Source organism: Pongo pygmaeus, chromosome 9 (assembly GCF_028885625.2).
Source record: "Pongo pygmaeus isolate AG05252 chromosome 9, NHGRI_mPonPyg2-v2.0_pri, whole genome shotgun sequence".
In the NCBI taxonomy this organism is placed as follows: domain Eukaryota; kingdom Metazoa; phylum Chordata; class Mammalia; order Primates; family Hominidae; genus Pongo; species Pongo pygmaeus.
In genome coordinates this window covers 18,222,020-18,233,271 of record NC_072382.2, presented here as the reverse complement: position 1 = coordinate 18,233,271, position 11,252 = coordinate 18,222,020, and the positions used below count along the sequence as shown (strand labels likewise).

The window sequence follows — 11,252 nt, the reverse complement described above, 5'->3', positions numbered from 1 at the left end:
GGTTGGGTCAGGGAGGGCTCGTGGGTAACAGCAATGTGAGCCTGGGGTCTGAACCTTCCATGGCCCACACCTGACAGACAGTAAGCAGAGAACTTTGTGGTTGGGGGAGCAAAGGAGGGAGGAAAGAAAGAGACAAAGATAAGACAAGGGTCCTAGGTGAAGGGACAAGGGGGTGTGGGCACAGGATTTCTCTGCCTGAGTGCTTTCCTTGTTGACAGAAGGAATTCGGCCTCCACCTGCTGAATACAGAGCTGCGCTGAGGAAGGCACTGGCTTGGAGAAGTTGCCAGAGCTCTGCCAGCTGACCCTCAGCCTGCACCTTCAGGACTCATGACTTCTTCTGGCCCCGGAGGCCCAGACAGTGGGCATCACCTGGGGTCCTCCTCTCTTTGGGAAAAAAAGAGGCTTCCTGGGGATTCCAGCAGCCACTGAGGCTGAGGACTCTCAGGCTTTTAGGAGGCCCATGGAGACTCACTTCCTCCCAGGCCCTCTTCCCAAAACACCCACCCTGGGACCCCCTTGGACTCCAGCCCACCAGGCCACCAGGACAAATGGCCTCTGAGACCTTCAACACTGGAGACCCAGGTGCAGCCCTGGCTTCCTAATCAGTCCCAGACGTGGGACAGGACTTAAGTTTTCTCAGAAGAAGTGCCAAGGATCTTTAAAGGGCACGTTTCATCTCCTTCAGCCCCTCCCTCCCAGACACAGCACCAAGAGGAAACATCCAGCAGGCATGGGTGAGAGAGACACAAAAGATCTGCAGGAACTCTTCCAGGACCTGCTGGCAGCTGACCCAGCCCCATCCTTGTCCCCTCCCTTTCTCAGGTTTTGATCATCATTCCAGACCCTAGGGGACCTCAACTGGGTGTCTTGCCCCCTAGGCTCCGGAAGGGGACCTCCCGTGGATCTCAGGAAGCCCTCTGGTGCTCAGAGGCTCCTGGGAAAGTCTCTAGCCATGATACCACATGCTCAGAAGCCCCACCTTCGCAGACGCTGGCCCCAGATGTAGCTGCCTTCCTGTGTCACAGACTCTCGATTCCATGGACACGGTCCTCATGGGCTCCCTCCAGCACTGCTGTTGCCAGCTGCCTAAGATGGGTGACACTTGGGCCCAGCTTCCCTGGCCTGGGCCACCCCACCCAGCAATGCTGCTGATCTCCCTCCTCTTGGCAGCCGGGTTGATGCACTCGGATGCTGGCACCAGCTGTCCAGTCCTTTGCACATGCCGTAACCAGGTGGTGGATTGTAGCAGCCAGCGGCTATTCTCCGTGCCCCCAGACCTGCCAATGGACACCCGAAACCTCAGCCTGGCCCACAACCGCATCACAGCAGTGCCGCCTGGCTACCTCACATGCTACATGGAGCTCCAGGTGCTGGATTTGCGCAACAACTCCTTAATGGAGCTGCCCCGGGGCCTCTTCCTCCATGCCAAGCGCTTGGCACACTTGGATCTGAGCTACAACAACTTCAGCCACGTGCCGGCTGACATGTTCCAGGAGGCCCATGGGCTGGTCCACATCGACCTGAGCCACAACCCCTGGCTGCGGAGGGTGCACCCCCAGGCCTTCCAGGGCCTCATGCAGCTCCGAGACCTGGACCTCAGCTATGGGGGCCTGGCCTTCCTCAGCCTGGAGGCTCTTGAGGGCCTACCGGGGCTGGTGACCCTGCAGATCGGTGGCAATCCCTGGGTGTGTGGCTGCACCATGGAGCCCCTGCTGAAGTGGCTGCGAAACCGGATCCAGCGTTGTACAGCAGGTAATGGAGGGGCAGGACGGGGCAGTCAACAGGGAGGGCTTGCCTCAATGGGAAGCAAAGGCTCCAAAGAAAGCGGGGGACTTAGAGCCGGAAAGCACCTACTTCGTTTTCTAATGTGGGCTTGCCTCTTTGTACACCAGCTCTGCCAACAGGTTGTTTGTAGAATCCTTCCTATGCAGGTGAGGCACCGAGGGCCCATTCATTCATGAAATAGATGTCCCTCACCACTGTGCTGCTCATGACCTAATGAGGCAGACGGATAGTAGACAAGTGAGAATAGCTCATCATTGGTGGTTTTTATTGAGCTTTCACCATGACCTAAGATCTTGGGATCCATTATCTCATGAGACCCCCATTTTTATTATACCCATTTTCCAGGTGAAGAAACTGAGATTTAGAACAATAAAAAGGCTTGACAGGAATCACGAACTTAGAAAGTGGCAGGGCCATGAAAAAAAATACAAATTAAAAAATTAAAAAGTGGCAGGACCATGAATAAAACCTAGATTTATCTGACTTCTAAGCCCTGTTCTAATCTACCAGAATGCTTTTTTAGCATTCCAAGTGTTGGAAACTCTCGTATAAATAGTAATGGCTAACACAATCTCAACATAGCTGCAATAGCTTAAGTTGCGTGACAGCCAATATGTTCCAGGAGGAACTTGAGATCTTAGTACTTGCTATTTACCAGGCCCTCTCTTAAGCAGCTTTACCTACCTCTTCCTATCCCCAGAAGAACACTAATGAGATTGCCACTCTACAGAAGAGGAAGCTGAGGCACAGAGAGGTTCAGTAGCTTGTTGGAAGTTACACAGCTGCTAAGTGTTGAAGCCAGGATTTGAGTCCTGGCAATCTCCCTGACTATATCCTGAAAAGTCAGATTCTGGCCTGCCAGAAGAGTCAGAACCTGAGTCCTGGACTGGCCAAAGGGCTGCCATAGAGTTCCAGGACCTCATGCAGCTCCAAGACCTGGACCTCAGCTACAAGAACCTGGCTTTCCTCAAACTCAAGGCCCTGAGCAGTGTAAACTTTGGGCACAGGGTAGGGAGCTGAAAGGAAGACTGAGATGCGGCAACTCAACCAGCCAATCCCAACTGGAGGGTGGACTGGGGCCTGAAGGAGCCCAAATCACACTGGGTTTGATGGGCGTCCCAACCCAGTGGCATCTGAGCCTGACCCAGAGGCAGGCAATGTTCAGCTGTGGCCCTAGCCACCAGCTCTCCTGTGTGACAACACCAAGGCTTGGCACAAGCACCCAGAAGTAGTAGCTGAAGGCCGTATCCCAGGGGCTTTCCCAGAACCTGAGCCCAGCACATGTTGAGAAGAAGCAATGCTGAATGCGGTAAAAGGGAGAGGAGGACTGAGTGGGGAGCCCAAGACCAAAATAGTTTGGGGAGGGCTGTGGGTCACGATTCCAGTGTTTCCACAGAGCTGTAGGAGGAAATTCTCTTGCACCAAAATAGCTGGGGACTGGGATGGGGCGATGGTGGAGGGCAGGAGGGGGAGGCTGCCTGGAGCAATCTCCCAACTTGCTCAACCTTGGCAGGCCGCACCTTCCCTCTTTCTCCTGTGCACTAATAACAGAAAGGGCACCCAAAGCACTAAGCTTCCATTACACCCAGGGACTCCTTTTCTGTGATCTCTGAGGTCCCTGCTGCTCTGAAGAAGCTCAGACTCCCAGCAAGCAGGAGAGGTGTCCAAGATTTCATCAGTGTAGGCTCACACATACATCAGTACAGGTGAGGAACCTGAGCTCCAGAGGGGGAGAGTGGCTGTCCACAGGCTCATGATGACGAAGCAAGCAGGCCCAGCTGGAAAGCCAGGCTCCCTATTCCTCCACAGAACACACTTAACACCAGGCCACACGCACCAGGGTGCTTCTCCTCAGGGACAAAACCTTGCCAGTGGAGGCAGAACTAGGTGATGCTCTTCCCTTTAGGTCCTTTTCAGCTGCTTCTTCCCTTTTTCTTCATGGAACTCCACTGTTATCCATGGTTTTTGGAAACATTGAACAAAGAGGGCCATAATAAGCAAGCCCCTGGGATACAGCATGACTAGGACTGGTGCCTTGACTTACCAGGGGGTTTTATCAGCCTCCACGTTCCCATCTTGCATCCTGTGTGGTCCCACCAAGGGCTGTCAGGGGCTCCTCTGGCTGGTCCATATGAGTGTTGCCACATTCCCCATCTCACTATCTCACCAGTACCCACTTTATCTACATAATAGACTTTAGAGTTCAGCATCTTCAGGTTTCCAGAGGAGAGCTCATGCAAGTCAACCCCAGACAGGATCCTGGCCTGGGCAGGACAGGGGTCCTGTGCTCACAGCCTACAGGGATTACTCAACCTGGGATTTGGGGAAGGTTGCGTTCTCCTTCCAAACCTGACTCCCCATTTCTAAGGATGTTGCTGATTCAATTCTCGAAAGGTTCAATCCAAATCCATCATTTGATTCCTTGCCCTCAAAAACTGCAGAATGAATACATAGCATTTATGCATTTATACAACACATAATTTAGAAAATGTCCCATATTGACTCTCAGAAAATTTAGATTGGATTATCCCCTTCTTTTTTTCTTTTTTTTTTTTTTTTGTTTTTTTGAGACAGAGTCTCACTCTGTCACCCAGGCTGAAGTGCAGTGGTGCAATCTTGGCTCACTGCAACCTCCACGTCCCAGGTTCAAGCAATTCTCCTGCCCCAGCCTCCCGAGTAGATGGGACTACAGGTGCGCACCACCACACCCAGCTAATTTTTGTATTTTTAGTAGAGATGGGGTTTCACCACGTTGGCCAAGCTGGTCTCAATCTCTTGACCTCATGATCCACCCGCCTTGGCTTCCCAAAATGCTGGCATTACAGGCATGAGCCACTGTGCCTGGCTGGATTATCCCCTTCTTATAGAGGCAGAGCATGAGAGCCAGAAAGACCAAAAAAAAGACTTACCCAAGGTAAGAGCTTGATTAATATTTATCCACTAAACAAAGGAATGATTGGCTGCTCAAAAGCTGATGCCTAAAGCTGCATGGCAAGAGTGTCACCTGCACACTACCTTTACTTCCCAGGCAGAGTGAGATAAGACCATTGACAGCCATCATGCGTTCATAAAAGTGACCCCAGAAGGATGAAATGAGACCATCAATGCTGAAGATAACAAAAACCCCACCAGAAAAAGCAGCCCCCTCCTACAGAAGCTTGAGTGCAGAATATGACCGCCAATGACCTGTCTAGGAAAGACAACCAATATAATAATTCATATAATTGAAATATAATATATGTTATATATTATATATTACATTAATGTGTAACATATAATTCGTATATGTTAACTCACTGAATCTCAGTATCCTGAGAAGTAGATACTGTTATTATCCTCATTTGACAGATGAAGAAGTCAAGACACAGAGAGATTAAATAACTTACCTGTAATCATGCAACTAGCAATGGGTGAAGAGGGGATTTGAAACTAGGCCAATAGCTCTGGAACCCATACTCTTAACTCTATACCCTGTGTATCTGGAAATGCCACATAAGTAGTGGAAAGGCCCAATGATTCGGAGTTGGACAGACTCTTAAATTCATGTTGTAAAGATTCATCAAGCACTTACTATGGACAGGACACTGTTCTGATGCTAAAGATGCCACGGGAGGGGCTTATATTGAAAGGGGAGAAGACAGAAAATAAACCATTAAACTTTCAGGCAGTGATCAACACTACATAGAAAAACAGAGCAGAGCAGGGAAGATAGGGAGCCCAGGGGGAGGTGAAGTGGGGTGCTATTTTATTCAGAGTCTTAAGGAAAGGCCTCACTAATAATGTGGCATTGAGCCAAGTCCCAAAGGAAGTGGGGAGCTGAGCTGTGCAGAGATCGAGGGGAGAAGCTCCCTCCCAAAGGGACAAATGCAAAAGCATCCCTTCCCCGCTTCAAGAGGGGACACTCTGGGATCATGGAAAGATGACCAGGAGGTGTGTGTGGCTGGAGCAGAGTAAGTAAGGAACAGAGTGGAAGAGATGGGTAAGAATCCCTGGAGCCCATGGGGAGCACCTTGATTTTTGCTCCATTCAAAGACAGGAATCCAGGGAAGGGTTAAAGTAGAGAAGGAGTGGCAGGACATCAGGTTTGAAAGAACCACTCAGCTGACTGTATTAAAATGGTTTGTCAGCTGCTGGTGAGGTCCCAGCCTGCAGGCTGAGGACAGACACCTTCTGAAGCCCAGAAACCAGTTGGGAGGTTATTGTAAGAGATGATGGTGTCCCCAGATCTACCACTGGTCATAGCCAGATGACTTTCAGCAAATTGCTAAACTCTTTAAACAGTACTTTCCATATCTATAGAAATAGACATAAAAATCCTTGCCTTGAGAGTTGTTGAGGGAACTAAAGGAGATAAGTAGAATTCTTGGCACATGGAAGAACCTCAGTGAATGTCTTTCTTACTTTTTCCAGCAAGCGGTTGTGGGTGGGCTTTCCAATCCCCTCTCCTTCCCTGGGTACCTCACCCTCCCTGGCTTCTGTGTTACAGATTCTCAGCTGGCTGAGTGCCGGGGCCCTCCTGAAGTCGAGGGCGCCCCGCTCTTCTCACTCACTGAGGAGAGCTTCAAGGCCTGCCACCTGACCCTGACCCTGGACGATTACCTATTCATTGCGTTCGTGGGCTTCGTGGTCTCCATTGCCTCTGTGGCCACCAACTTCCTCCTGGGCATCACTGCCAACTGCTGCCACCGCTGGAGCAAGGCCAGTGAAGAGGAAGAGATCTGACATGCCTGCCTCGCATCCCTCCACGCTGCTGACCGCCACAGCTGCTGGCCACCAGACGCCCTTCCTGACTGCCCACTCTGGTTCCATGGTGACCTGGCTGCCTCAGTCATGGTTCAAGCAAGGTGGGGACCTCACTTTGTATGAGCATCTGCTTTGGGCCAGGCGGTGCGCTAGGAATTGGGAGCGTCAGATGAACTGACTCAGTCCCTGCCCTCAAGGCACTTCCCTCTGGTCAAGAAGAGAGATCCAAAAACTATTCCCTTTAAGACTATATGTCAGGACTCTGAGCACGTCATTATGGAGGCCCAGAGGAGGAGCCATCATCTAGCAATGTCCATGAGAATTATAAGATTAGAGTGATTTGTGAACTGGGTCATCAGGAAATATCTACTTTGTCAGGCAGGCAAAGAAGGGTGTCTGCAAATGGCAGAGGCCAGAATATGCATAGTGTTCTGTGTTGAGAAGAGTGAACAGTTCCTGGTCACTTACTTGTATAGAGGGGTGTGGCACAGAACTCAAATCTACCCCCCACCTCGTGACATCAAAACTGTCAGCTCTCAGCAATGCCAGCCACTGCCTCCAGGGAGTAAGAACACCTCCATGCCAGTCCCTGGCCTCCTTCCACCAGCAGCTACTAGGTGAGACCACCTCCCAGTGACTGCCTCATATGACCAAATGTCACTGATTGGTGAAGTCCCAGGCAGCAGGCTGAGGATGGACACTTTCAATGCCCTTGCTCCTGCCTCTCACTCAAGCTTGGCTTCAGAAGAGAGAGGCAGGAGGCCCAGCAACTGGGGCAGCATGAGTCCTGGCACCTTGGGATCCTAATCATGTGACTGTTCTTGCCACAGTGCTCATGCCACAGGGTCTCACCAGGAAGGTGCACTGTGGGCCACAGACCCACAGCCTGGCAGCACCCAGAGCTAAAAGGGGACAAAGGCAGCACAGTTATGACCATATGAGGCTTTGCATTTTCTTCTAAGCAACTTACCCACGTTAAACATGAGGGTGAGAGAGCTATTAAATACTAAGCCCTTGCCAGTGTCAGGTACTGTGAAAAGCTCTCTCCATAAACCATTCCCTTTAACACACACAAATCTTTTGAGGTGAACGCTGTTCTTCCCATTTTATGGATGAGGCAATTAAGGCTCAGAGAGGTTAAAGTCACATGCCATTATGAGCAAGTTAAAGTCCGTGCTCTTTCTACTGCCCCATTCAAGTTGGGGAACATCACCATTCCCTCTAGAGTTATATAAATTCAAATTCAACTAGAGCTGACAAAGTTCCTCATAAGGTCCAGGCACTCCTCTGGGCACTTTTAATCTATTGACTCACTTCTTTCAATTCTCACAGCAACACTGCCTGGTGGTTTTTATTATTCCCATTTGACAGATGAATTAATCGTAGAGAGTTGAGTGACTTACCCAAGGTTGTCTGGATAAGCCCTAGAAGGAAGGCAGTAGGCAGCTCCATTCAGGGAAACTGCATCTAATCAGTCAGTCAAAAATCAAGTAACTTTACGAGCAAAGCACAATTATCATCATCGTGGTCTTCTTCATCAGTTTTGTCAGCAGCATCATTATCTTCCCTCTATTTGTTCAGCAGCGGATAGTTCATGAGTATTTTTGCATCATTCTCCTTGACTTTTCACAACCCTGTGCAGGACATAAATCAAACATCAGTAATCCTGCTTTACAGATGGGAAAAAAAAGTCTCAAGGTTGGATATGACTTGCTATGTGGCAAGGTTGGGGCTCAACCCTAACACGGTTCTCTTTCCAGTGCTTTCTCAAGTGCTTGGGGAAGAGAATGCCTCAGAGGGCTGGGTAGTGGGGCCATGGAATTCAGCATCCACGAATGTGCTAGTGGATAAGCTAAATAGAAGGCAGTCAAACCCATCTGCTCACGGTAGGGAAAATTGAAGGCTCTGAAACAGAGACTACGCAGGTAACATCTGAATAGGAGACTCCTCCTTTACAATGTGTAGATAAAACATCAGCAGTGGTGGCCATGGTGGCAGTCATGTGAAAAGTAAGATCTTTGGGAATCAAGAAAGGGAGCTGTATTAACCACTCCTACTCAAGCCCTGCTGCGTGTGTTGCAAGAGATACTAAGAGAGCAAGAAAGCTATAGGTGAGAACCTCTGCAGTTTAGGAGAAAAACATCAAGGCACAGTCCAACATGCTGATAATTCTGGCCAGGAGGAGAATTAAAACAGGGGCTTTCCACCTATCTTGCCCCAAGCTCCAGCGGTATTCTATCATCCGATCCTCCTGGAAAGCCTGAAAGGAATGAAGGAGGCTAATATGTCATCTTCCAGGAAGGCATCCCTCACTTGTGCTTCCCTGAGCTAGTCAACCAAAAGAGTCTTCAGAAACTTTGCTAGACCCGAAGTACTTGAACCCGTGTCCCCTGAATCTTGCTTACAACATCTGGGACAAATCCCTGGCCCTGTGACATCTGAAGCAGAACTGTGCCCTGCTCTCTCCTGTGATGACCAAGGATGGTGAACTCGAGCTGTTCTCTACAAGCCAGGCCGGCAACCTAAATACTTGGAGAGGAACTTTTAGAAACTATAATCCTGACAAAATAGAAAAGTTTCCCATAGGGGCATACCGTAATACTATAATAACCTCCTAGGAACTATTGTTTGCCAAAATATAGTTAATATATTTTAAGATATATGCTTTTTCGCATAGGACTAGAACCAGAAAAGACACCAAATGCCCCCTTGACATCAGTGTCCTTTCTAGTGGGACGATTTGGCCTCCATTAATGCCAAACCTTTCTGAGCAGGACACATGGCTTTTAAAGGACAGATGTTTCTCCTGCTGCTAGAAGCTCCTCAGTTTACTAGAGCACAATGAGGAAAGTATTCAACCTCCCTACTGCCAAGGAGTTCCCTGCTTCTCCCCCACTGCCATCATCTTGTCCAAGCTATCAGAAGTAAGCTTCTAGAGATAATCTAACAATCCTGATTGGAACTGCTCGCATATCCCTGGTGACCACAGGCTTCAGTCAAATTGTCCAAACTGGTTAACATGTATGTGATGGGGTATCTCTGCATTGGTATGTCTGTCTGTGAGGTTCCTTGTATGTTGGCTGTCTGCTGACATGGGACAGATCTCTCTGGAATTTGGGTTCAGTTCTCTGACATAGTCCACTCAGCCATAGGCTGAGTGGCTAAATATGCATAAATAAGCATGCCTAAATAGGTGTATATAGGTTGGTGCAAAAGTAATTGCGGTTTTTGCCATTAAAAGTGACAGCAAAAACCGCAATTACTTTTGCACCAATCTAATATTACACTGTTTGATAGATTAAGATGGAATCCCACCAGGTTTAGGGTAGGACTGGATGCTCAAAAAATAAAGAAGGAGAAAAATCTGTGGCAGAGGCATCCTAATGAGAACCTGACTTCTCCCTGCTTTCCTCTGCTCTCTCCTGCCCCTCAGAGTCTTGTCCTCATTGCAGAAGCTTCCTCCGTGCTAGGCCAGAAGATATCAAAGTTTAGTTTGGTCAAGATTTGGGCGAAGAAAATTCCTTTTTAGAAGAGCCCTCATATCTGAATCACACCACTTTGGGCCAGTTATCTCTGGTCACCCTCAGACAAACCCTCATCTCTTTTTCTCCATTCCTAGAGGAATTCCCAGGGAACTTTGCAGAAATAGGTCTCCAGAGTTGCTATAGAGGTTCATGGCTCCTTTCAAAGAGGGACATGTATGAAATTTGAACAGATCAAGACAGGTGTTTGTCTTCAACCTTGAGGGAAGACCTCCAGCTTCCATTTTCCCCTATAGGTGTCTGTGCTGACATCCTTTCCAGCAGTAGAAGACTAAAAAGATATATCTTAACCCATTCCTCAAAAGGACATCTTCCTAAAGCCAGAGAAAATTGTCTGCTCTTCCCCACCCCAGGAAGAGGCAAAAGGGAAGTAAGGGTGTCACAAGGTCCTTTGTAAATCACTATTGTGTTTGTCACAGCACTGGGCGGAGAGCTGGATCCACAGAGCTCTCAGTTTTTCTAAGCACTGTCCTGTAATGTGCTAATGTCTGGGGGTGGGAGGGCTGGGGAGGGGTGGGGTTAGAGGGAAGATGCCAACCTTTGTATGGAGATGATTTTATAACCATGCACTTTTGTAACTGTGAAGAATTTTTCATAAATGTACATTAATAATAAAGAGTGTATAGTTTAACAAATTTTCCTAAGAGCTGTGAAGAGGGATAGGGAGAGGGAGGGAGGTAGAGAAAGAAAGAGAGAAAGGAACTAGGCTGAACCAAGAGAATGTGTGCCAAAATATACACACAAAAGGTCTATGGGAGGGAGTGGATGGAAATAATTAGGAGATGTGCCAGCCATGGAGGGGCATGTGTGGGAGTTGAAGGAACATCACAGAAGTGTATTTCTACCAGGCAAAAAAAGAATATGCGTGTGTCTGTATGCACATACCCCTCTGTGTAGGCATATTTTGGTGCCTGAAATTACACAAAGAAGAGAGCATATGTCTTACACATGTTGATGTTTGCAACTTGGGTCATCCATAAAACATACCAAGGCAAGTGGGTGTGCCTGCCTAGTTAGCATCACTGAAGGGTGTGTGATAAGGAGATAGCACACACCAGTGACATAGGCAAAAAGACATTAACTCAGGCATGCAGGTAAATCAGGCATCTAAATGCATGGTGTTGAGGCTGGATGAGGCCATTGCTGGTATAAGTTCAGCCTCTGTTCTCATAGGTTGATA

General features: G+C 48.7%; 1 protein-coding gene across 1 annotated transcript; it reads left to right on the top strand.

Annotated features, from left to right (window-relative positions):
- Nucleotides 1-451: 451 nt before the first annotated feature.
- Nucleotides 452-10,707, top strand: LRRC55 (leucine rich repeat containing 55). The gene is made up of 2 exons (XM_054438353.2): nt 452-1,754; nt 6,274-10,707. Exons 1-2 carry the CDS (start codon nt 965-967, stop codon nt 6,507-6,509), a joined length of 1,026 nt encoding a protein of 341 aa, XP_054294328.1. The 5' UTR covers nt 452-964; the 3' UTR covers nt 6,510-10,707.
- Nucleotides 10,708-11,252: the final 545 nt, after the last annotated feature.

Coding starts and splice junctions, on each gene's coding strand:
- LRRC55 (XM_054438353.2), top strand. CDS start 965: ATGCTCAGAAGCCCCACCTTCGCAGACGCTGGCCCCAGATGTAGCTGC. Junction 1,755..6,273: donor GATCCAGCGTTGTACAGCAG/GTAATGGAGGGG, acceptor TCTGTGTTACAG/ATTCTCAGCTGGCTGAGTGC.